Genomic DNA, 24,149 nt, shown 5'->3' on the forward strand with positions numbered 1-24,149 from the left:
GTAGCTACTGTCCACCTAATCTTCATTTCAACACTCTTTTTCACTCCCTTTTAACAACCCCTTCTTTTTTCTCTCCTCCTTTTCTCCCGCTCTCTCTCCCACCGAATGAGTCTTGGCATCCTATAAGCTCAGTTCTATGCTCTCTATAGTTCCTACTTTTCACCCCACTTCAACGTGGCCAAAGAACGAGCTGAAAACTAGGTTGCAGGCAATCTTCATCTTGATTATGCAGCGCCAACACCAGCAAGCCAATCTAGGGGCGACGTTGCTGCCAAATAACGCCGTAAAGACAGGAGACGTATCGCCCCTCTTTCTTTGTATTATTTTCCTTCCTTTCCGTTACTTTTCTCACCGTACCGTCCTCGCGGAATGCGAGGACGGAAACTTCAGAGCCCTCGAAATTACAAACCTGCTTTTACAATAATTCAAGTCCGGAGAACCAACCCCATTCGTACCTATTTAGTATACGAGCTAAACCCCTCCTGTGTTTATACATATACTACACGCCTGACGCAAATGCCGGGCAAAATCAAGGGGGAAAAAGCAATTCACACTCGTGAATCCGCGTTGTATCGCATGTCGCATGATTCAAAAATTTTTATCCACCGGTATAATCGTACCCGCGTATTATTTTTTTGCCAAATTTTTCAGTTTCACGAAGCCAATATCGTACTCTAAATCGTACTCTTTTTAAAGCTATGCACTCCGTGCCGTAAAATTGTTTCATTTATACTCTACCAACTCCAATAGGAGAAAAGTCCGACGCGGCTGTCAACGCGTACGGAGTTGGATGGTTTTGGCTGATGACGCTCCGAGTGCGCACTACCATTATATCTATGATGGCACTACGTTTATACGTATAGAGAGGGATTTATTTGACGGGTAGTGCGATTAATGACCAAATCACCCGGCTTATTGGTACGCGCGATAATTTTCGAACGAATTTTTGCACGCCCGAGTGCACGGGCTGATCAATTACTACGTAGTTTTATTTACGAATACCGTGGTATATACGTATACGTATATAGGTATGTAATGTCACGATGAAAATTGGAGTAGTACAGCAGTAATTAAAATGATCCGCAGGTAGTGAAATAGTCGGACGTCGGCCTGCTGTCAGCAGATTATTTAGATTGATGTTCTTTTTCATTGCAGTTGCAAAATACGCGGGCCGGTGTACAATGGCTCCGTTTTTCAATTGTGCGCCAACCATAACCGTAAGCAACGTCGATTCATGAACCCTCGATCGATCGAGCGTAACGGACAAGGTCAGCCTAGGTCAGTTCCGAAAGCGGAAAACTTGGTAGTGAGGAGGGTATCATAGTCCGACCACGTTTGACCCGGGGAGTATCCGTACAACTTATACGTTGACCAGAGACGGTCAAAATGTCACGCGCCGATTTATATTGGCGAACGAAATGTACTCCGCAGAGTCGATTGTAAATTGGTAGGTGGAGTTCAATTTGCATAGAGAGACGAGCAGCTGCCGGAGCCGGCGAACTCCGGAGTTACGTAACCCGAGCTTTGCGGCAGGAAGTCGTTGCACCGGTGACCGGATGTTAGCTGGTTCGCTAATGGCTAGTCTAATAGCGGGTTCTCGGGGGGCTACTGGCTACTGCCGAATGACCAACCAACCCTGAATCGATGGCCCTTCGGGTGACCACGAACTTATCCCTGAGATCGATTCGCCGGCTCGGTTTACCCAATCAATCGATGCGCCGATTAAAGTGAAGGAAGTAGGAAGGTTCGGGAGGTCGAATGGGCTTATTGGCGTCTAAACCACGGGGGTCTCAGGAATTCGAGGACGGTATCGCATCGGCTTTAAGTGACCTGGTAATCGACGAGGTAATTAGAATTTCGGTGAATGGGGCTCCAGTCGAGGACTATTAATTCCGACGGTAGAGATGATTCGATTTTGCCGATTTTCTCACCGTCGCAGAATATGCTCACTCGATCAGCAGTGCATGCCCCGCGCTCGGGCGATCGCTCAGTTGAGAGTAAGTTTCGGTTGAGAGATCGTGAAAGCCCGGGTGCGCCCCTCCAGTTGACTGTGTTAACAATCGCCCTCTATGTTCAGGAGCTCTCTTGTCCTGCTTACCGTAGATGAAAGTGATCGAGATGCCCGGAAGCCGCACGCCGCTGCCGAGAATATTTAAGTCACCAAGTTTACCGCAAATCCATCAGTATTGTTTCGACATCCGAAAGATCGAGATGGCACGAAGTGTCGGGGTCCGCCTACTCCTCGCCCTGGGGATACTCTGCGCCCTGGTTGCCCTTGGGGCAGCTCGTGACGTTAGGGATCTTAAAACGAGAGATAAACGTGATACGGATCTCGAAGCCGCCGCTTCGGGGCACGGAAAACATTCCGAATCCGGAGGAGGTCACAAGCACAATTCTGACCATCACGAAGAGCACGGCGAGAAGGGCGACAAGGGTTACAAAAGTCAACACCACCACGACAAAGGGGATCACGGTAAACACGGTAAGGAACACCATGCGGGACACCACGAGGAGCACGGCGGTCACAAGAAAAAACACCACGACGAGGCCGCCAAGTACGGAGAGCACCATGAGGGTGAAAAGGGTCACAAGGGCGGAAAATTCGGGGAGAAAAAAGGCCACAAAAAAGGTCACAAGACGAAGGGATACCATAACAAATTTCACAAGGACGAATACCACAAGGAGCATAAATTTTACGACGATTATCACAAGGGTGGGCACCACAGCAAACACGGTGACTTTCACGGGCATCACGAGAAGAAAGAAGGAGGTCACAAAAAGGGAGGACATCATCACTCGGGATACCACGACGATCACCACGGTAAGAAGGGATCTTCGGAGAAGGGTCATCACGACGAAGACCACAAAGGACATGATGGGAAACATGGATATGAGAAGCATCATTCCCACCATGATTCTTACGGGAAGAAAGGCGATCACAAAGACGGAAAGAAGTACGGATACAGCAAGGGCCATAAGGGATGATGACGACCAACGATTTGGAAAACTGAATATCATCGTTGCATTAGTTATTGTAAATAGGTTGTTGAATTATCGAGATTGTCTAACGAGAGTGTAATATCATTTTGTATACCTGATAACCGAGTGTACACACGAAATGTGTAGCTGATGAAATGTACGTATAGTCTGTCCGCTGATACCTGTTCGTTCAATACAAACTCACCCTATACCCATCAAGAGTTCACTTGGTTGCGATTCCTTTTACGACTCCCCGAAAGACTGCTCGGAGGACATTACTTCCGTAACCTGCGTTGTAATAAACAACTTTCAGCTCAGAAAGGTTTTACGGTCTTTTCTGTTCCGCGACTGTTGCGGAAAACGTCCGAGTCGCAGGCGACGTCATAGCCTGAAAATTCCGAGCCAATCACGGTTTTATTATTTCCACGCTAAATTCATTGCCCGTCTTAGTTTTAAACGTTCACTACAAGCGCGAGACTGATCTTCCACGACATTTGCTTAAGTGATTAAACTTCAGTTTTATACGCGATTCACATCACTCGAATTAACTGCGGGACTTCCAGGGGGGGGGGGGGGGGGGGGGGGGGGGTTGCTGCATCGGGTTCGTACGCGTCTAAAGTACACAACGCGCGTCCAATGTATATTGTATACATTTTGAAAAGGTTCGCGCTTCACTGTATACGCTTATAACAAACTAACTGCCAGATTTACGCGCAATTAATTTTTCCTGCCCATCTGTTTCCAGGAAATTTACTTTATGTCTCTCGTAGCGTTAATTGCTTTTCTAGAAACATAGTAATACACGCAAGCACCGACAATCTCTCTCTGTACTTACAGCGTGATAACGAGTATACTGTACTCTGTAATTATGGGTAAATACGTAGCTCTCATTTTGTTAAAAAGTATATGTTCACCAGGGATTATGAATAAATGAAATTCCACACGATTCCTGCTATTTTGTCATTTTGATAACTGCGTCTCTCATTAAATCCACGTTGCATTCCTTGACGACCAATTATCCGGAACAACCCACCGACTGCAGCAGCGGAATTCGAACGGATCGCTGGATTTTCTACCGATAAAATATCACGGGGTCATCAAAATTCGGAATACTTTTAGCGCGTGTATTCGAAAATGCGTAACGATGACACCGTCGTGCTCGTTATCAACGCCGAGGAATGGAATTTGGCGAAAATTATTTTTTTTTTTTATTCAGCAACGATATAACGGTGTACGTTACGCTGAAGCGAAATAATCGTCCAGGTGTTGTACGGGGAAAAAACCAATTGTGGAAAATAACACCTGAAATTGTTCTACCTACCGAAATGAGCTCGGTGTGACTATTTATCGCGTACGTATAGCGAAATGAATTCATTAAATTTTCACTACAGAGCGAATGGAATATAGTCCTACCTTCGAAGCCAAAATATTAATTGATCGAGAGTGTGTGAGAATTCTCGACAATCATTTACTTCGCATTTCAGGTTGACAAACAGATCGCAAGGGACAATTATTTTTTATCGAATCCCGTTGGAGAGCCGTCAGTATGAATTACCTCAAATCTACGTGATACGTAAATTTTAATTCAGTCTGGAAATCGATAGATTATACCCATTTATTTAATTAGGGTTGGAAATAATCAAATGATTATGATGCAGCGGTCGAGGGAAGGCAGCTTACGGATCATATTTAATTAGGATAAATCACTCTGAAAACCTATTCAATTTTCCAACAACATACCCATTTACGGATTATTTTCATGAACTTATGCACTGCCGGTAGTAAAAGGCATATGCATCAATTAACTGAACGATGTATTGTTGAAATAGATTCATTATGAATAATTATTGATTAATTCGCGTTTGCGTGATCAAGTTCAAATTTCAAATTGCATATTAATTATGGTGATTTCCAACGGATATCGAGGGTCGAGCGGTGCTACACGGGGAGAGAAAAGTACCGCTAATGATTACAATCACATGTGAAAATAAACGAATTCTTATTGAGCAAACGACGAATCGCGCCCGAAATATTCTGTCGGAAGTCGCTGCGGATTGATCTGTTACTTGTACCGTATAGCTAATTGTTTCGTAATGATGATTCTCAGATAACAGTTACGATAGTTCTACTTATCCGTAGCGTGACACGTTATCTAACGTCGTAGTTTCGTAACCGTTCAATCTGGGCTAAGGAGTAAGCCTAATTGACCAAATGAAATAAAAAACTTAGCTCCATTCTTTCGGCGGGTATGAGTTGGATCGGTTTTTCCTCTTCCACGTCTCGTCTGACTGTCTGCGTCTGCATTGTTTGTAGTTTTGAACCGGTGGCTTGCCACATGACTGCGCATCGCGTAGCCTCCACTCCTCCGTATATCCGAGAAAAGCGAAACCAGCTGGCTGCAAGTTGGTTTGAATCTTTAGTCTTCGGATTCGGGGGAGCCTCGGGAGTTTAAAAAGGAAAAAGATATAAATAGGATCCGAAAGATATGGCAGTCAGTCGTGTTTCGAGCTCGAACTTTCAAGCATGGTTCGAGGAATGGGACACGTCTTTTTAGCCAGTGCGGTACTATGTGCCGTCCTGGTGTCTTGTATCGCCAAAGAGGACGTACAAGTGCAAGAAGTAAAGGAGCTAGATTCGGTCGCAGCCGCTACTGGACATGGAAAACACTCCGAGTCTGGCGGAGGTCACAAGCACCATTCCGACCACCATGAAGAACACGGCGAGAAGGGCGACAAGGGTTACAAAAATCACCATCATCATGACAAGGGTGATCACGGTAAGCATGGAAAGGAACACCACGCCGGACACCACGAAGAGCACGGTGGACACAAAAAAGGGCATCACGACAAAGCCGGCAAGCATGGTGAGCATCACGAGAGTGGAAAGGGTCACAAGGCCGCGAAATTCGGGGAAAAGAAGGGCCATAAAAAAGGTCAAAAGACCAGCGGTTATCACCACAAGGCCCACAAGGACGAGTACCACAAAGAGCACAAGTTTTACGACGATTATCACAAAGGTGGACACCACGAGAAACACGGTGACTTTCACGGACACCATGGAAAGAAGGAGGGAGGACACAAGAAGGGAGGCCATCATCATTCCGGTTACCACGACGATCACAAGGGCAAGAAGGGCCATCACGAAAAGGGTCATCATGACGAAGACCACAAGGGTCATCACGGCAAACATGGACACGAGAGCCACCACGCCCACCATGAGGATTACGGGAAAAAAGGCGGTCACTCCGGAGGAAAAAAGCACGGATTTTCTAGCGGTCACCACTGAGAGGAATAAAATTTTCTTCGTCATTTTGTTGTTGTTGTTGTCGGTTCAAAAGTGTTGAGGATACCCAAGACGCTTGTACCGCAACCAGAAATTTCTGTTGTTAATTAGTCCGTAATTATTGTTGTAATTGTTTCTTATATTAAACAATAATTGTTGAAAGAAACCGAGTGAATTTTGAAACTTATTTCAAGTACCCTATGGATCGATAAAATTTTCAATTAACTCCCGTGCAATTTTAGCAACGAATCAAAATTCGTCATATATTGCACAAATGATGGAGAATGTTTGTCAATTACAGCAGAAGGTTGGTTTGGTAACAAACTAAACTGAATGACGGCAAATTATTATATATGATTTGCGATTTCGGTAATTGCGCTGACTGCATGGCAGCTGGACAAAAGTTATGGAATGTAATACTATAACGAGCAATGTTAAATTACATGACTACTGCAAAACGACACCGAAACTCTGCCAGAGCTGTTGAACCGAAAATTTAATTATTTTTATCCAATGAATAACAAAACCGATCCGATTGCATTCATATTACGAAAAAAGATAGTACGTGATCCGGTGCGATTCTCTAATAAGAATTCTTACATCATGGCTGAAATAAAACAGTCTCTCCGCTACAACCGTAGGTATATTGAACCTACAACTAACGTTACGTGACATCGTTCCCTGTATCGATTTTTCATAAGAATTCCTCAAACGCTTGTAAAAAGCGACGTAAATGTATTTTATCTTAAGAAAATTCTGCGGTTGTTGAAAACGCAAACTTTTACATGTTATCCGAGTAAAACTGTCGTAAAAAATCTGTTTTGCGTGTAATTCCCGAATACTTTCACATCTATAAATAGTTTTCTAGTGGCTATTAATAACGAGAACGTTATTTGCTCTGGTAACCATCTTCCAGATACTTCTCGTGACGCGCGTTTATCCATATTTACGGTTTTTTTTATCCGTAAATATCTATCGCGTTGGTAGTTACGTGTCTGTTTTCAATGCTCCTAGAAACAATAAGCGAAGCTTGCATAACGGTCAAAGCACTCGGCACTGTTCGATTCTGTGCGAGAAAACCACATCTCGTGCGTTGATCGAGACTTCGATATTGCGGGTATGTTATGTGTTTTCGGAAAATAACTGGCGATGAATTGTAAGGGTAACGTAATTCTTTTATTATTTTTCTATAAATAGGTCAACAATAACGGTAAATTACTATTAACAATTAAATCAACAAACCGACGCATTTCAGCGTCGTATAACCAGCCGGTGGTATCTCGGGTTCATCGAATCATTTCGATTTAATGTCCCTTTTTGAATGCCCATTTTTTGTGGTCCTCGTGACCCCCTTTCTTTCCGTATCCCGAATGATGGCTGTGGTGTTCGTCGTGTCCTCCGGCGCCCTTGTGTCCCTTGTGATCGTGGTAATGAGATCCTTTTTCGTGATGTCCCTTCTTTCCGTAGTGGTCTTCGTGGTGCCCGCTCTTGTGGTGTCCACCCTTGTGATGTCCGCCCTTTTTGTGCCCGTGTTCGTGATGATGCCCTCCGTGTTTTTCGTGATGACCAGAGTCGTGATGTTCGTCATGGAATTCCTTGTCCTTCTTGTACTCGTCTAGTTTTTTCACCTCGTGATGACCCTTGGTGGAGTGACCCTTACCGTAGCTTCCCTTTTCTCCGTATTTGTGACCCTTCTCTCCCTTCTCACCCTTGTGGTGTTCGCCATGATATCCGTCGTCGTGATGATGACTTTTTTTGTGACCACCGTGGTCGCTGTAGTGACCTGAGTGTCCTTCTTTGTCGTGGTGTCCCTTAGAGCCCTTCTCGTGACCGTGATGCCCCTTGTAACCCTTATCTCCTTTGTCTCCGTGTTTCGAATAATGATCGGAATGATGTTCCTCGCCGCCACCTTTTTCGAAGTGGTGTTTGGACTCGGCTACTTCAAGGTCACGACGGTCCCTGATTTCTCTGCACGATGCGATCGCCACGCAGAAAAGCAGCGCCATGCACAACGGCAATGTGCCGCGTAAAGAAACCATATTATTCACGGTCTTCCTCTTTGTTGCGATATACTGTTTTTTTCTTCAACTTTTCGTCACTCAAATGATACCGTGCGATTGTTCGCCAATCGACTGCCGGATAAGTTGTGACTTTGCGTAGCCCATGGCTTATTATTTATACGATTGACCCGTCGCTATCATGGAGGAGGTGGTTGTTGTGGTGGTGGAGATTTGGGCGAAGAGGACTAAACTTTTAACGATAGATACTTTGCATCTGGGTGAGTGGGGCGCCAGAAACGGTTTCCCCAGGTGTTGCATTACCCGATCAACGATTCTTTTTATCCTAACACATCGAACTGTATCACTTTCCGATTAGTTGTAAGGTTGCAATAAATTCCACCGCAGCACGACACACCGTTTAAACAAATCTCTGAGATATGCTTTCACAGTTTTCGCTGTCATATTGGTGCACGGTTTTTTCGAACCGATTGTTGTTTTGCAATAGCGGTAACTCCTCGAGTCAAAATTATATAAAACTAATTGCGCAATTCAATTAACACTCGTTCTCAGGATGCTTGTACTCCAATCGGTACGACGTGCGGCGATATAATTAAAAGTTTCAAATTTTCATTGTCTTTCCCAATATCTTTTCGGACACAAATCTCTAGGTACTCAAGTAGTTGCGCGTACAAGTACGACCACGCGCGGAAAGATTTGAAAATTTGAAGTTCGCTATTCGAACGAAGGAACGATGTATCGTTACGTTTTTATCGTCTGTCGCAATGTCTGTGACGGGTGCGTTGCAGGGTTCAATGTGAAAGGTCGCAGTTAAAATGAGGCGGATTTTTCATTCGTCAGCGCGGTGTCGTTTTTGATCGACTGTGACAAGAGCTTCCGTCGAACATTGATCTGGATTGCACGATTCTTCAAAGAGAACGATGTAAGATTTCCACCACCGTCGCGTCGGTAGGCCGAAGCTGCTTTCACTTCGATGCTTTTAGATTTCGGCCTTATACAAATCCCTTTGAAGTTCGGTTCAGCGAAAGCTTCAAAGGGAGTTTGCTTGTCCTAGGGCAATTACCTTTTCTACAGTGCCAGATTAACTAGATGTGAACATAAGCGAATTCACAGTTAAAGACTGCCTAAAGCAGAATGTATAGGCGTATTTACGATTAATTAGTAACTCACAGCCATAGGAGCTCCTTCGAGATAGTAAATAATTTGCTCAAACAGAGCCCGTGCTTTTCTCGTGCACCGCAATAGAATCTATAGTTCCGAAGTGAATTCCGGACACAGGGACGATAAGAGCGAATTGAATTTTCCGCGACATTGAAAATTTTGAACCTTTTATAAAGTTGTTTAATATAATTAAGTATAACCTTTTCGGTGACTAGGATTCAACAATAACGCCTGAGCTTGAGGCATAAATTAACTGTGAAGTAAAAAGGGTGTACCCACGCGCGCAAGAAAGTTTGCGGAAAGGCTTAATAGTTTTTATTAGAAGCGGGATAATGAATTTAACGAGAATCTTTCCTCCAGGGTTCCGGGCGATCTAAAAAGACCGCGAGTCTCGTTAAGAACTTAAGATTTTATAGTCAATGTTCTTAATTTGTTGAGAAGAATAGTCTCGCCGCCGTCAAAACTTGGGTCTCACATTTTAGATTGCTGAAAAGCTCGTTCTCTTACAATGAGATTCACCGCTCTGCAAAATTTCATACTCACAATCGGTCCTCCGTCGAATCGCCGTTTCATATCCGACGATTCAAACTATTTTGTTGCCTCCCAAATTGCTGTAGCCATAATAAAACGAGACAATCAAAAGTCGTAGTTATTGTAAATGATCTGGTTTAATTTCATCAATTATTTTATGCGACTTACATCAGTAAATCAACAACTATGATTTGTCAACAGTGTTTCGCATAGCATTAGTCAACAGAAAAATAATAACAAAGAATAACATATTATAACAATTATTATTGTACTGTAATCTATCCGTCACTTTAGTGACCATGTCCGCTGGAGAAACCGTGTTTCTTTCCCCCAGAGTGTCCACCCTTCTTTCCATAGTCTTCGTAATGAGAGTGATGTTCGTCGTGTCCATGTTTTCCGTGATATCCTTTGTGGTCCTCGTCGTAGTGTCCCTTGTCATGGTGTCCTTTCTTTCCGTAGTGATCGTCATGGTAACCGGAATGATGGCTGCCTCCCTTCTTGTGATGTCCTTCCTTGGATCCGTGGTGTCCGTGATGATGTCCGTGTTTCTCGTGGTGTCCTCCTTTGTGATGGTCATCGTAGAATTTGTGCTCCTTGTGATATTCGTCCTTGTGGGCCTTCTTGTGATAACCGTGACTCTTTTCACCTTTCTTGTGCCCTTTCTTCTCTCCGAATTTAGCGGCCTTGTGACCATGACCGCTCTCATGGTGTTCCCCGTATTTGCCGCCCTCGTCGTGATGCCCTTTTTTGTGTCCACCGTGCTCTTCGTGGTGTCCGGCGTGGTGTTCCTTACCATGCTTGCCGTGATCACCTTTCTCGTGGTGGTGATGGTTCTTGTATCCCTTGTCACCCTTCTCGCCGTGCTCCTCGTGGTGATCGGAGTGGTGTTTGTGACCTCCGCCTGATTCGGAATGATGACCGTGCCCCGAAGCCGCAGCTTCCAGGTCCCGCTTCTTCCTCACATCTCGCGCCGACGAGGCGGCTATCACGGCGCAAAGCACCGCCAAAGCCAGGCAGGTCTTGATACCGAACCCTCTCCCCATGTTTGTGCCGATGGGACTGAGCATGGAAATTGACTGACGGAATGGAATAGAGACAAACCTTATATACTTGGAGCAGGTTGCGCTTATACGTAATCGCTTTCGTTCGAGTAGTAACCCAAACGCTCGCTCGCTCATTCACAATCGTTGTTGTCACATATTTCGCAAACGCATTATCGCGATCCAGCTAGAAATCACTGCACTTTTGCGGAGAAGGAGGGTTAGGCAGCTCGAGTCGCTGGCAGAGCATGCCGAAAAATTTCTAATGCGACCGACTGAGTCACCGAAATCGACAAATCCCGTCTGTCTGTTTCGTTAGGTAGCTCTCGCGAGACCGAGAAATTGGAAAAAAAAAAAAAAAAAAACCGTATTGCATTATACACTGAGTTCGAGGCGTACAAGTTTCGATCCAAGGACTATTTTCTCGCGTCGAAGATTCTTGGAAGGTGTTCGAAGAAGAGCGACCGAGTCCGTTACAACTTACTCGGTAATTTCTCAGACTCGTCGAACCGCGATGCCTCATATTGTTCGGTGTATCGGATCGGTGGATGTATATTAATAAAGTCTTCACCACGCGTGTAGTAATCTGGAAAGCCCATTCTCACGGAATCGTTCTACTATAAGTTAGTCACGGAGTAGAGTTTGAGCAAGCATTGTAATGATTTCAGGACATTACATAACGTGTCTGGTTAGCGCTGAGAGTGTCTTGGTTTATCGGTTGTCTAGTTAACTGAAATCTGTCGCATTCGATTGAATGCGTTCAAATAGGTGAAGGAGACGAAAACTTTCGTAATGTTCTAACTAGCCAAGAAACAAACTACCGCTTCTCGAATATCTCCGGGATTATTCCCCGTACCGATATAAAATCCGAGCAAGACCAAAAGTTCAGCACAATAGAGACGGCAGTGACCAACAACTTGTCTGATCTCTGAGGTACGCCAAATCGACGCGATTATGAAGTGCCTGGTGGTGGTGTGTTTGCTGGCTGTTTCTCTGGGTTTCGATCCGACGGACGCTCGTCGGACGGACCCCAGAAGTCGTCGTGATCTAGAGGCAGCCGCGTCGCATCATCACTTCGAAAAAGGTGGCGGCGAAGAGCACCACGCGGATCACTTTTCCAAGAAGGGTGAAAAAGGTGACAAGGGTTACAAGGGTCACCACGATCACGAGAAGGGCTCCAAGGGACACCACGACAAAGAAGGACACTCAGGTCACTACAGCGACCACGGTGGACACAAAAAAAGTCATCATCACGACGACGGGTATCACGCCGAGCATCACAAAGGCGAGAAGGGAGAAAAGGGTCACAAGTACGGAGAAAAAGGACACTACCAAAAAGGGCACAGCACGAAAGGGCATCACGAGGTCCACAAGTTAGACGAGTACAAGAAGAACAAAGAATTTTACGACGAACATCACGACGAGGGACACCACGAAAAACACGGAGGGCATCACCACGAGCACGGGCACAAAAAAGGCGGGCATCACAAGGCGGGACATCATAAAAGTGGCCACCACGAAGACCACTATGGCAAAAAAGGGGCACATGAGAAAGGCTCACATTATCACGATCACAAAGGCCACAAGGGCGCTGCGGGTCACGATGAACATCATAGCCACCATTCCGGACATGGGAAAAAAGGAGGTCACGAGGATCACAAAAAATGGGCGTTCAAAAAGGGACACTAAGATGATACAGATGTTAATTGTTACGTTTTTATCTACCTTCGTATTTTCTGTTGTATTATTTATTTACTATGAAAAAAATATAGTAGTTTGGACCTGAGAAGAGGACGCTTATTGATGTAGTCGATTTTCCAACCTTCTCCTAAAAAACTACCTAGTTTATTCCACGTCGATACGTCGTACAAGTAAAAAGAATTTCTTTGCGAAAGATTAATTTGCAAGTAAATTTTTATAATTGAATGCAAAAGCGGTACGCGACTGATCTCGTTGTTAGCGTAACGAGTAGATACGTTTTTTGGTCAGTTTTAAAACATTGCAATAAAACTGTTATGCAGTTCGGATTAACACTCGGTTAAACACTGGAGTTTTTCGCGTACTAGGTTTTATTTAAATTCTGCAAACGGATGAAGTAAAAATTTAAGAGCCCCTTACTTCATTTGAACGTGCATCTTTTTTTCCGCGATTGCGATTAACCGCACATCCGATTGTGAGAAGATTTATTCCGATTTCGGAAAACAGGGTAAAAACAATATACCGCGTCGATTCATTTCCAAAATTCTAAAATTATCGAACAAATTCGTTGTCTGCTGATTTTCAATCCCGCTCATCATCAATTACGCGATTATTCATCTTTGACACCCCATACGTCCGTCACGTTGTTCGGGATCGTGAAAGTACAGCGACTGCGCTCGTCGTTCAGTGACCACGATAAATTGCCATTTGCCACAGTAATTACATCGCATGGTCGAATCCCACGTAATAGGATACGATTGTCGGTTACGGGGGACAAATTGTCGATAGGTATTTCGCGTCGTCGAATGTGTCCGCCTAAAAGCTATTTGCAAAAAGATTCCACGGGGCGTTGCCATTCCGCAGCAGGTGCTGATCGCGCCTGTTAATCGATGGGTAGAACGCACGCCGTATAAATATCTGAAAATGATCCAGTTTCTCAATAGTTTTATCTAGTCACCCGTCAATGACGGTTCTAACGCTGGAATAATTAAACGACACCTCGTCGAGATCCGCGATGTCAACCAGACGCATCAGTCTTCTGATCTTCGCTTTGTTATGGACCAATACGAAACAGGGCGATGTTAATTCGATGAACGTAATAAAGAAACTGATGCAGGATCTCCGAACATCACCCTTCGGATACCCCGTTCATCGTGTCAACGACAATGCCCATCCCGGAGGATACGCGGGAGCCGATGATCCAGGTGCAGAGAATACTCCTGGTGGCCAAGGGAGGAGTGGCGGTTACAGGGTTGCCGGGGGATACAGCTTCGTCGTTTCCCATGATTACGGCAGTCGATCCGATCATCGAGTAAAGGTCCCCTGGAGTAAGGTACATCTAATTGGTAAGAGTCTTTACCGTTGACCGATCAATTATTTTGATTTTTTGAAGAATTATTTTTCTTTGTTATCGATTACAGCAGGCAGAAGCAACGCTGATCTAGAAAATATCGTCACGTTGGGTGGAGTCGAAGAACCGGATCCTGGTAGTAGTCGCGGTACCGACGTTAGAGAAAAGAATACAGGCGAATCTGACAGACCCGTAAAAAGGCCGGGACTTGATAGTTACATTGAAAAAGAAAAATACGAACCGTACGTGGAATATGACAAAGTTGTGGAGGGCGGCAAAAAAGTACCATCTGTCTACACCCGGGAATATTGTGGAGCTGACAGCGGCGCGGTGCGCGACGGGAAAGAGAAATATGATTCGGACGATGGATACGGCGGATCTAATAACGAGAGAGATAAGGGGATATATGTTAAATCTGGCAAATATGACGGATCCGAGGATTACAACGGATACCGCAATGACGAGGCTTTCGGGGGACGTCCCGACTACGTCGATGACGGGGAAACGGGAAAATATCTCGCTTCCGGGGACGAAAGCGAGGAATTCCATCATTTTAATATCCCAGAAGCATCCGATGCTCATTCGGCGGACAACGAAAATGAACGGAGCGGAGAGTACGAGTCGGGCGTTCGCTACGCGGATACGAAATTCGGAAACACGAAGAATTCTTTCATGGACGACTTTTTCAACGAGTATAATCAGATTTCTCTGGGCGACCGAGACCGAGACCGTCTCACCCACGAAGACGAATATTACCGTGACCGTGACTCGCGGGATGAGAGGAGCCATTATTTCGCAGGAGGCAATGGCGACGAGGATTTTCAGGACGAAGTAGACTACGAAGGCGATCGTAACGAGGAGGAAGATGGTGGGGAAGATAGTCGATTCGGGGAAGAGAAGGGCCGTAAAAAAAATTCAAAGACAACGGGATTCAGAAACGTTCTACGCAAGGACGAATACACCAAGGATCACAGGTTTTACGCGAATGCGGATAACGACGGACATTTCGACAAGGACGCCGACTACGGGGGACATCATTCAGCAGATGATGAAAGCCACGAAAAAATGAGCCACGATGACTCCGACTCGGAAGATGAGCGCTACGGAGAATCCGACAGCGAAGACAACGGCCGATACGTCGACGATGACGCCCTTCGCTACAAAGAAGATGACGACAGTTCGTATTTCGGTGATTTTTCGGACTACGGGGGCGAAGGGGAAAGTGAATACGAATCGGATTACGGGGACAGTTATCATGCCGACTATTAACGGGATATTGTTTCCATAGGTTAACGATAAATGGTTGTTAAAGACGTAACACCAATTCTACAACTGCGTAAGTATGTATGTAATATAGATATATATATATATATATAATTTTTTTCTATACGTAATAATAACAGTAATAAAATCAGCACGAATAATTCCACATTACGTGCCTGAATAAATATGAAACAACATAACTCCAAGGTACATATATACCGATACCATTGCCATGAACGAGAGAATAAAAATATCAAAACGAAATTACATCAACACCGATTAATAAATTTTCTTTACGAAATCGCCAGACGACTGACCGTATTCCTTCCCTCCCTTATGTCCCAACTGATTGGCGTATTGTATTCCGTTGTCGTAGTGTTCCTTCCCGCCTTCTTCTCGATCGTGACCTTGAGCGGAACCATACTGATGTCCGTTTGTGAAGGATCCCTTTTTAGCCTGGTTATCCTCATGGTGAGCGGCGTCTGATTTTTCGGCTTTTTCGTACGCACCTTCAGCCGCGTTGTGATGAGCGTCTTCCGAACCGTAGGATTCCTGGTGTCCACTGGCGTGGTCGGAATCGTAGAACGAGGTATCCTTTTTGAATTCGTCTTTATGGTAGACGTTGTGGAATCCCGAGGTTTTGTGCCCTTTTTTGTGCCCACCGCTTTTGCTGAAAGTCTCACCGTTCTCGCCCTTCGCCGCTACGGCGGATTCGGCGTACTTTTTCTCCTCTTCCGATTCGCCCTTTTTTTCGCCACCCGCGCTACTGAACCCCCCGGATTGTTGTTGTTCGTCTATCTTGCCGTTCTCGCCCTTGTCGAAACCTTCGGCGACCTTGTACCCCTTGGATCCCTTCTCACCACCTGCGGCTTCTTGACCCGAATGAAAATCAGAGCCGACTCCTTTGTTGAAAGACGCCTCGCTAGCCACTCCACCAATGCCTCCTAGTCCCGCGCCCCCAAGAGACCCCGTCGCTGGAATGTACTGTCCATGACCTAGACCAACCCCTCCGTAACCCAGGCCACCCTGAAACCCCCCCGACTGGATTCTCCCGTTCCCGAAACCCCCGGCCAGGCCTATGCCATTTTTTGAAATTCCGTAGCCGAGTTGAGAACCTTGCGAGATGCCGCCGAGACCCAAGTTACCGGAACTACCGTAGCCGAGTCCGCCAAGCCCCAAACCGACGTCGTTGAAGCCCCCGATGTTTCCACCGTAATTTTCCACGTTGTACTCGTTGGATCCGATCCCACCTGCGCCTAGATTTGCGGAAAGACAAAACACCTGTAGCGGATGTGGGGTAACGGTATCATTGTACGTGGTGGAAATCGTTCGTTAAGAAATCAATTTCATCGAATGTTGTTGCGTGGAAGACCTTGATACGTCTACTCGCAGTGAAATCGATTCAGCGTTATTGAGCTGATTGCGTCAGATCGACGTACAGAAATTCAAGGACCTCACGTGAAATTGATAAAATATTATTGAATTTTAGGACCAACCTATGTTTCCGATCCCCCCGTACTTGGTGGGGAAATTAAAACCCGACCCTCCGCCGAATTGACCCAGTCCCCCGGAGCCGCCGAATTCTCCACCTCCGAACGATCCGATGCTTTGAAGGGGTGAACCGTAGCCGTACCCGCCGGATATACCGGAACTCAGGCCTCCTGAGTTGAAAAGCTGCCCTTGACCGTTGTTACCGTTTCTTCGAAAAATGTAGCCCGTCGCCGACGCCTCCATATCTTCGGAACCCGAACCGGCGACGAACAATCTTTCATCGGAATCGTCCGCCAGCGAAGCCGAGTTTTCCGCACCGACGGAAAACCCCACGAGGCACATCACGGAAACCGCGCCGGCAAACTTCATTTTTGGGTACGGCGATGTATTTATGTGGTTGCTGTTCGCTAAACGGAGCCGGTTGTTTTGATGTTGGGAATAAATTCTCAGCTCCTTTTATATGAAGAATCTTTGGCAACTGCCGGTCCACGGTTGCATCACATTCGACGATATGTGGAGTGCAAGCCAATTAGAGAACAAATTCTATAGGTATAATTCAGACGTATATCCGTTCTCAATCTGACGCTGCAGATCCGTCTCTTATTACACGTTGAGGTATTGTATTTGGCGCGGGTCGGTCATCCGGAAAATAGGCTAACGATTTATCGAGACATTCCTGAAGAATGTTCGACGGTATGAATCGTACGAAGGCAGGTGCGAGAAAATAATAAAAATTCTAAATTCGTTTACTTTCTGAAAAATATATTATGCGAACTTAACGTTAAAAACAAACACAACAGATCAAATTTGGCAGGAATAAAAAAACAAGCTTCGGTTTCGTAGCGATACGGCGGACTCGATGGAATTTAAGAAGAGTATTTGCTCGGCTCCTCGCGATTCTTTCTGCTGTAACCGTGCGTCTTGCCTTCGCTGGCTTCGCCCTTTTTCGCGTAATCCTCGTAATTTTCGTGGTATTTTTCGTTTCCTTCCTCCCTCCGGTGTCCTTCGGCTTCCTCGTGATTATGCCCCTTGTCATATTCCCCACTTTTTCCCCTTTCACTTTCCGAATGCCCCGAATCGTGTCGTCCACCTTTTTTGAACGCGCCTTCGCCAGCCGCGTGCTCGGCCCCGAAAGCGCCGTGCTTTTCGAACTGTCCGCTCTTGTGAGCCTCGTCGTAAAAGTCGGTGTCTTTTTTGTACTCGTCCTTGTGATAGACGTTGTGAAAACCGCTCGTCTTATGTCCTTTCTTGTGAGATGCACCCTTTCCGTAACTGGCGCCACTTTCACCTTCAGATTTTACCTCGTGCTTGTCGTAATGAGCGGCGTTATCGCTGTGGGCTTTTTTACTTCCGGCGTCTTCGCTGTATTGACCTATATCGAAATAACGAAAAGTAATTTTCAATACAATAATAATAATGCCATTGCAATAAAAACGATCGTTTATCCGATCCGCTTACCCTTGTGATTCTCGCTGTCGTGTTCGCCTTTTTCTCCTTTATCGAATCCGTGATAATTCTTGTATCCCTTTTCTCCCTTCTCCCCACGAGCTTGGTGTTCCTCTGCATCGTGCCGGTGGCCTTCCGCATCCTCGTGACTTTCGACGTGTCCGTCGAATCCGTGACCGAATGATCCCTCGGGGTGTTCCGGTCCGACGTCTTCTTCTTCGTCGTCTCCGTCGTCGTCTCCGTCGTCCTCTTCGTCTCCCTCTTCGTCTCCCTCGTCATCGTCTTCGTCCTCGTCTTCGACGATTTCAATTTTCAAGGCTGGTTTCGGTGCTTCAGTCGCGGGTACGTAGTAAGGTGCCAACGGCTGTTCCCGCTGCGGCAAGAGCGGGACGATGTAACCCGGTGGCAAACCGTTCTGTTTGCCGTATTGAACCGGGACCGTTTCCAGTTGTAGGATAGTTTTGGGCGCACCGTACGCGATCGGGGTGGAAATGGCGAGCGGTCCGGGAGCGGATGACACGTAATTTACCGGCGCCGGAGCTTCGTAGTATCTTCCGGTGCCGTGATCATTGTATTGAACGTAAGAGGCCGGCGCACCGTGTCGCTGATGATAAGAGTATCCCGTTGCCGATGTCTCCAGGTCGGCCATTTTCATACGGGACACGGTCATGCGTTCGACGTTAGTCGGTAATGCGACGGCACAGCCCAGCGAGATTATTAGCAGAAAACAGGCGGTGGCGGATCGAGCCGCTGTTTCCGAGATCCCCATTGTCGCCGTTTGCCCGTTGAAAATACACTTATCGGCGGTAAAGGGTGAAGCCGGTTCACTGGTTGACTCTGGACGGTGTTGCCAGCCTTTATATAGTCGGTGTACGAGACCGTGAATGGGATATCATTGTATATAAGTGTATGTATACATAGGAATTCCACGGTCATTGATAATTCAAGAACAACGTGTTATTGACAATGCGTTCCGCGGTGGTCGCTCGGTGGTCGGTGTAAATTGGTATACACCCATATTTTGCGTAATTCATCGGCGGTTTACAAGCCGAATCGTGTACGGGGTTCCTCAGCCCGGACGGTTGAATATCCTACTTTGACGCAACTGCAGCAAGCGGACTCGTTAGTCACGGTCATTCGCCGGACAACGGAACAAATTAACTAAAAGGGGTTCCCCCACTCCGGGGGGATATCGGTCCGTACGATCTGAGTGTTTCGATAAGCCGCTTGGTCGAATTAATTCGTCGATAAATTTAATTGGAGGTATAACGGAATCGGAGTTCGCACCGGTCACTCCTCGTGAATCGCTTGGAGCACTGCAATCGCTGAAACATTATCGGTTGTAACTGTGCGTCGAGGCGCCGGGCCATTTCGCATTACGAATTTATCCCAGCCGCTTGTAACTTCGAAGAGTCTTGCGGTTGACCGGCTCGTGGTTCGCAGCTTGCACCACCGCAGCGAGTCGTTTTGAGTCAGTGGTAACCTTGAGTGCGCAATACCGTTCGACCGCGTGAAATCTTACAGTTTGTTGAAATACCTGACAAATTGTCCTTCCAAATGCATTCTCATTTGGCATGGTAACCAATCCGGTACCTCAGCTCTCCGATTCTCGCCAGGTATAAAAGAGCCGTTTGATCTTTATTGGGGTAACAGTTATTCCCGACACCGTTTGATGAATAGTTTGAACATATTATCGCAACGACTCTATACATATATTCTTTGATCTTCGCACGGCTATTATGGGGTCCACGTGGATGACAGTATGTTTGTCCGCAGTCTGTTTTCTCGCCGCGGTTACGCCCCACCCCGCTAAGGAACAGGCGGGAAAAATGTTCATGTCAAAGACGAAAATGTCGGATCTCGAATCGTCCGCGAGTGGATACGTTTACAAGGATCTGCCCGCCTCGAAATACGCGGAAATCGTGAACGCCGGACTGGAGGAATTCGAAGAGAAACCCGCGGTTAGTGGGCAAAAGTCCTCGAGTTCGGCCAAAAAGGAGTTCGTCCTGTTACCGTCTCTGGAAATTGAACCCGACGCTGAAATGTTACCGGCTCATTACACCCGGGTCGAACCGCCGGGTGTCGATCACATGGAAGTGTCGTTCCTCGAGCCCAGCGCCCTCGGATCCTACAGGAGCTCTCTCGTCGAGGGTACGCCCGAAGCGGACGCGGCTCCGGCGAAACTCGGCAAATCCAGCGAATTCGAGGAGGGAGCCGGCAAGAAATTCGCCGCCGAGAGACACGCGGCCAAGGGAAACAAGGGAGAGCGGGGTCTCAAGAAGGCAGAGGAATTCGAGGAGGCGGTGAAGGGCGAACACGACAACGAGAGTCGCAAGGGTAGCTACAGCGAGGCCGCGGGGAAGAAGAAAGCCAGCGGGGAAACGGAGAAGCACTACGCGGGGCACAAGGACGCCGCGGTTGCGAGCAAGGGGGCGAGTTACGAGCTCGAAGGGAACCACAAGAAGGGGCACAACAACGCGGGCTTTCATAACGTCTACCATAAAGACGAGTACAAGAAAGACTCCGATTTCTACGACAGCGACCACAAAGGGGGCCAGTTCAAAAAGCACGGGCATTACGGCGAGAAACACGCCGCCAGCGAAGGTGCCTACAAGAAGGGAGGTAGCCACGATTCTGATTACCTGGAGGCCGAAGCTGCCAAGGAGGGTGAATTCGCGAAGGGCCGTGAAAACGAGGCGAAAAAGGGCCACGCCGCCAAGCAGGGCTACGAGGGATTTTTCGGTAACTTTGAAGAGTTCGCGAAAAAAGGGGCGGTCGCCGAGGGCAAAAAATACGGATTCAGCAGCGGCGATAGCGCGGAGAAATGAAGCTGACCTAGGATAGAACGATCGTAGAAATAGGAATTTTTATTGTTTTATGTAATCTGTCTAACTCACGCGTATTTCACGCGTATTCAGTGTGGTTTTCAAACGTAAAACGGACTTGTAAAATATCTGACCGTGAATAAAGATTATGAGAACAAAAAACCATATTTCCTCGTTCGCGTCTTCTTCCAATCGACCCCCGACCTTATCAACCGCTTTACCGGACATCAATATCGCAGACGTTGCGACGTAACGCGCACCAGACCTCTGTGTATACGTACGGTAACAAATCGGAATGAATTATAGTGGGGAGCGCTCGAATGAGAATAAATGAGGAATAATTGATGCAACTATACGGACATTGATAGGGATGTATGCCTGTTTACTCAGCTTTGTAGGGGAGGGTATTCCATACATTTACGCATACGGTGTCCGACCATATTCCGTGTTGAATCAACGGCAACCGCGGCGTTGCAGTTTCCGTGAATTCATCAACAATAAGCCGTTGTAGATACGTAGTTGGTAGCTGTTGAGGGAGAATGGAGCACTCGCAGAACGCATAAATCAACTATTCTGAGCACTGTCTTGCGTATAGCGTCAGAGAACAGGGATGAATACATCGAGTTGCTGAATAACATGATTGTTATCGTTCGCCTCGCAATATTCTTGGATTGTGAGAATAAAATTCACATTTCCAATGGTATTCGGAGTAGCGTTTTGAGAAATCGGTATCTACGTTGATTCTCTTTTCCCCCTTTATAATCGTACGTACGATACCTCGTGTATATTGTTATCGGAGTAGACTTTACCGATATAAATTTACGATTTTATTACGACTGACGGTGAAATAGCGGAGAACCGGAAAGCGAGGGTGATAAACAAATGCTAATTCAGTGTTCGAATTTGCTCGCCGTTGACGTTCGTCACGTGTACGTCAGAAAATATTCATAACCCAAAATTTGCCGAACGAAATGAAAAAAAAAACGTTGATCGAGCCCGGTAATCGAGGAAAATAAATTAAAATTAAAATTCTCAGAATGAACGTCGCGAGAAGAATTTTTAATACAGGTTTTCCGAAGATTTCGCTGCCCCGAAAATACCGCGATAATAATATCTCACGTTTTTACTGGTCCTTTTTTAGACGTAAAATTGGCCGTCAGGTGAGTCGCCGAATGAGAATTTCAGAGCTTTTCCTGAATCGTTACCGTGAGATCCGTTCCTCGCCGGCAATTTAGTCACAGGTGTTCATTAATCGTTGTCGGAATATGTACATATTATAATTCCTTTCTCACAATAGATTTCGTACACTTTTAAATTTGAACGAGCGTGCGAAAAATTCCGACACTTGAAATTCCAATCTCGTAACAATGTCCGGTCGATAAAAAGAGACATTTTTTGACAATAGAAATAATTGGCATATATTTTCCCCCCCCCCCCCCCCCCCCCCCTTCCAATTCTCGTACAAACGAGGGTATGTAATTGTCGCAAATGGTATCCGACAGGACAGAGGTGAACAATATTTCACGCGATTAGCCCGATCGAAAGACCACGAAGCCGTGATGTGCGTGATGCGCGACACTTACCTAAAGTTCGAACCTTCGATCGTGAACTTGGGACTTCCCGGGCAAGACCTCTCCCTCCTGGACCAAATAATACGCAAAGGAATGAAGGAGGGTATGACGATCGTCGCTCTTCGTCGGAACGACGAGAGGGTCGTTGGCGCGGCGATCAACACCGGTTCTTGTCCATGGGACCCTCGAAACCTCGTGTGTCTCGCCGATCGGTGTCAGTGCGAATCGATTCAGAATCTATTGAAGTTTTACGCCCACGTAACCGCTTCACCCGACTTGTGGAAAGAATATTGCGTTCCAAAGATATTCGAATGCACTTACCTTTCGGTTTCAAACGAGTGTCAAGGTCAAGGATTGGCCAAAAGGCTCGTTCGGGACAGCTGGCTACTAGCGAGGGATTGTGGGTACAGATTGTTCAGGATCGACTGCACGAGCAGGTGGTAACGAAACAAAAGAAAATGTCTCTTTTCGCCACGTCGTACGATGTAATAACGTTAAAAACCTCCAAAGGTACACGGCCAAAATAGCGAAGAGTTTCGGTTGGAGATGCGTCTGGAGTATCCCTTACCAAAAATACATGGCCGACGGTAAGCAGGTCTTCCGGCACATCCGAGCACCCCATACGATAGTCGAGGTGTACGTGGACCAGATAAGATTTCGCAAGGATTATTGCCGACCCTACCCGGTCTGCAGGAAACGAAAGAAGAAAATTACGACGCCTGAGATACGATCGGCGGATAGGTAATCGCCTGTAAGACACCTCCTCGCGATCGTTTTTCTATTTCCCTCGTCCGTATGAATAAATAATTCCGATGCGAAGCGACGGATAGGTTCAAGTTCAGATTTTGAAACGTTCTACATGTGTTCACGTGCGAGGGCACAGGTGGTTATCAAACTTCACATCTTCGGGTTGCAATTAGAGCGACCAGATGTTACCGACTTAACGAACCAACTGTTATACCGAAATTTGCCTCGTCGAGGAAAGTAGCGACGACGAGTGAAATTCGATAAACTTCTATTATTACCCGGAAAGAATTGCGTGTACAGTTTTGAGTCGTTTTTTTTTTTTTCTTGGTTTTCTTCGAGCGATTGGATTCCCTTCAAAGCTAAACTCTTTCGCCGTTTCCGGGCATGTACGTACGTACGTACGTTACGTACGTCGGTAGAAATCCATTTTACCGATATAGACCGCGAAGTCTGTTGAAGTATTGGCAGGTTGGCGAGACCGGCTAAAGTAAAGTCCGTAGAACGAACGTAGGGGGAATTTTTGTTTTCACCGGTTCGTGACTTTGAACGATCTCCCGAAGAAGGATCAGAAGGAGAAGCGGCGAGCTGTAATATAAGTATAGGTATATCTATGGTACAAGTAATGGGGCGGTACAGAATCAGCGAGCTTCCAGTTTTAGTTGGACTGGAAGCCCGAATGATCGACGTTGAGGTGGAGCCCCGCCGGTGTAGGAGACGCGGTAAAATAATCAATGAATCAACCCCAG

At 46.3% G+C, this 24,149-nt stretch overlaps 10 protein-coding genes across 10 annotated transcripts; 6 read left to right on the top strand and 4 right to left on the bottom strand.

The window, feature by feature from the left end:
- Positions 1–2,103: 2,103 nt before the first annotated feature.
- LOC105690141 (histidine-rich glycoprotein-like) lies at positions 2,104–3,200 on the top strand. The gene has a single exon (XM_012407710.3). It carries the CDS (start codon positions 2,104–2,106, stop codon positions 2,983–2,985), a length of 882 nt encoding a protein of 293 aa, XP_012263133.3. The 3' UTR covers positions 2,986–3,200.
- A 2,217-nt stretch (positions 3,201–5,417) lies between these two features.
- On the top strand, positions 5,418–6,427 carry LOC105690172 (histidine-rich glycoprotein-like). The gene has a single exon (XM_012407748.3). It carries the CDS (start codon positions 5,503–5,505, stop codon positions 6,262–6,264), a length of 762 nt encoding a protein of 253 aa, XP_012263171.1. The 5' UTR covers positions 5,418–5,502; the 3' UTR covers positions 6,265–6,427.
- A 991-nt stretch (positions 6,428–7,418) lies between these two features.
- LOC105690142 (histidine-rich glycoprotein-like) lies at positions 7,419–8,414 on the bottom strand. The gene has a single exon (XM_012407711.2). The coding sequence runs from the start codon at positions 8,298–8,300 to the stop codon at positions 7,566–7,568; it is 735 nt and encodes a 244-aa protein (XP_012263134.2). The 5' UTR covers positions 8,301–8,414; the 3' UTR covers positions 7,419–7,565.
- Positions 8,415–10,089: 1,675 nt separating this feature from the next.
- Positions 10,090–11,057, bottom strand: LOC105690143 (histidine-rich glycoprotein). Its single transcript, XM_012407712.2, has one exon. It carries the CDS (start codon positions 11,036–11,038, stop codon positions 10,262–10,264), a length of 777 nt encoding a protein of 258 aa, XP_012263135.2. The 5' UTR covers positions 11,039–11,057; the 3' UTR covers positions 10,090–10,261.
- An 830-nt stretch (positions 11,058–11,887) lies between these two features.
- Positions 11,888–12,797, top strand: LOC105690144 (histidine-rich glycoprotein-like). The gene has a single exon (XM_012407713.2). The coding sequence runs from the start codon at positions 11,966–11,968 to the stop codon at positions 12,698–12,700; it is 735 nt and encodes a 244-aa protein (XP_012263136.1). The 5' UTR covers positions 11,888–11,965; the 3' UTR covers positions 12,701–12,797.
- Positions 12,798–12,903: 106 nt separating this feature from the next.
- LOC105690145 (protein PFC0760c-like) lies at positions 12,904–15,587 on the top strand. The gene is made up of 2 exons (XM_012407714.2): positions 12,904–14,055; positions 14,131–15,587. Exons 1-2 carry the CDS (start codon positions 13,725–13,727, stop codon positions 15,327–15,329), a joined length of 1,530 nt encoding a protein of 509 aa, XP_012263137.2. The 5' UTR covers positions 12,904–13,724; the 3' UTR covers positions 15,330–15,587.
- Positions 15,588–15,602: 15 nt separating this feature from the next.
- On the bottom strand, positions 15,603–17,416 carry LOC105690146 (glycine-rich protein DOT1-like). Its single transcript, XM_012407715.2, has 2 exons — positions 16,820–17,416; positions 15,603–16,579 (listed from the first exon to the last, which is right to left on the bottom strand). Exons 1-2 carry the CDS (start codon positions 17,181–17,183, stop codon positions 15,603–15,605), a joined length of 1,341 nt encoding a protein of 446 aa, XP_012263138.2. The 5' UTR covers positions 17,184–17,416.
- A 139-nt stretch (positions 17,417–17,555) lies between these two features.
- On the bottom strand, positions 17,556–19,375 carry LOC125500893 (sarcoplasmic reticulum histidine-rich calcium-binding protein-like). The gene is made up of 2 exons (XM_048655051.1): positions 18,273–19,375; positions 17,556–18,186 (listed from the first exon to the last, which is right to left on the bottom strand). The coding sequence occupies exons 1-2, from the start codon at positions 19,027–19,029 to the stop codon at positions 17,681–17,683; spliced, it is 1,263 nt and encodes a 420-aa protein (XP_048511008.1). The 5' UTR covers positions 19,030–19,375; the 3' UTR covers positions 17,556–17,680.
- Positions 19,376–19,717: 342 nt separating this feature from the next.
- LOC125500894 lies at positions 19,718–21,247 on the top strand. Its single transcript, XM_048655052.1, has one exon. It carries the CDS (start codon positions 20,000–20,002, stop codon positions 21,086–21,088), a length of 1,089 nt encoding a protein of 362 aa, XP_048511009.1. The 5' UTR covers positions 19,718–19,999; the 3' UTR covers positions 21,089–21,247.
- A 1,344-nt stretch (positions 21,248–22,591) lies between these two features.
- LOC105690149 lies at positions 22,592–23,586 on the top strand. Its single transcript, XM_048655102.1, has 2 exons — positions 22,592–23,093; positions 23,167–23,586. Exons 1-2 carry the CDS (start codon positions 22,645–22,647, stop codon positions 23,399–23,401), a joined length of 684 nt encoding a protein of 227 aa, XP_048511059.1. The 5' UTR covers positions 22,592–22,644; the 3' UTR covers positions 23,402–23,586.
- Positions 23,587–24,149: the final 563 nt, after the last annotated feature.

Source organism: Athalia rosae, chromosome 5 (genome assembly GCF_917208135.1).
Source record: "Athalia rosae chromosome 5, iyAthRosa1.1, whole genome shotgun sequence".
Taxonomy (NCBI): Eukaryota; Metazoa; Arthropoda; class Insecta; order Hymenoptera; family Athaliidae; genus Athalia; species Athalia rosae.

Bases quoted from the DNA above. Each gene is read 5' to 3' on its own strand.
- LOC105690146 (XM_012407715.2), bottom strand. From the start codon at position 17,183: ATGAAGTTTGCCGGCGCGGTTTCCGTGATGTGCCTCGTGGGGTTTTCC. The intron at 16,580-16,819 runs GTTGGTCCTAAA...CCGCAAATCTAG, and splicing joins CGGGGGGATCGGAAACATAG to GCGCAGGTGGGATCGGATCC.
- LOC105690145 (XM_012407714.2), top strand. From the start codon at position 13,725: ATGTCAACCAGACGCATCAGTCTTCTGATCTTCGCTTTGTTATGGACC. The intron at 14,056-14,130 runs GTAAGAGTCTTT...TATCGATTACAG, and splicing joins GAGTAAGGTACATCTAATTG to CAGGCAGAAGCAACGCTGAT.
- LOC105690142 (XM_012407711.2), bottom strand. From the start codon at position 8,300: ATGGTTTCTTTACGCGGCACATTGCCGTTGTGCATGGCGCTGCTTTTC.
- LOC105690172 (XM_012407748.3), top strand. From the start codon at position 5,503: ATGGTTCGAGGAATGGGACACGTCTTTTTAGCCAGTGCGGTACTATGT.
- LOC105690143 (XM_012407712.2), bottom strand. From the start codon at position 11,038: ATGCTCAGTCCCATCGGCACAAACATGGGGAGAGGGTTCGGTATCAAG.
- LOC125500894 (XM_048655052.1), top strand. From the start codon at position 20,000: ATGGGGTCCACGTGGATGACAGTATGTTTGTCCGCAGTCTGTTTTCTC.
- LOC105690144 (XM_012407713.2), top strand. From the start codon at position 11,966: ATGAAGTGCCTGGTGGTGGTGTGTTTGCTGGCTGTTTCTCTGGGTTTC.
- LOC125500893 (XM_048655051.1), bottom strand. From the start codon at position 19,029: ATGGGGATCTCGGAAACAGCGGCTCGATCCGCCACCGCCTGTTTTCTG. The intron at 18,187-18,272 runs GTAAGCGGATCG...ATTTCGATATAG, and splicing joins CGACAGCGAGAATCACAAGG to GTCAATACAGCGAAGACGCC.
- LOC105690141 (XM_012407710.3), top strand. From the start codon at position 2,104: ATGAAAGTGATCGAGATGCCCGGAAGCCGCACGCCGCTGCCGAGAATA.
- LOC105690149 (XM_048655102.1), top strand. From the start codon at position 22,645: ATGTGCGTGATGCGCGACACTTACCTAAAGTTCGAACCTTCGATCGTG. The intron at 23,094-23,166 runs GTGGTAACGAAA...AAACCTCCAAAG, and splicing joins AGGATCGACTGCACGAGCAG to GTACACGGCCAAAATAGCGA.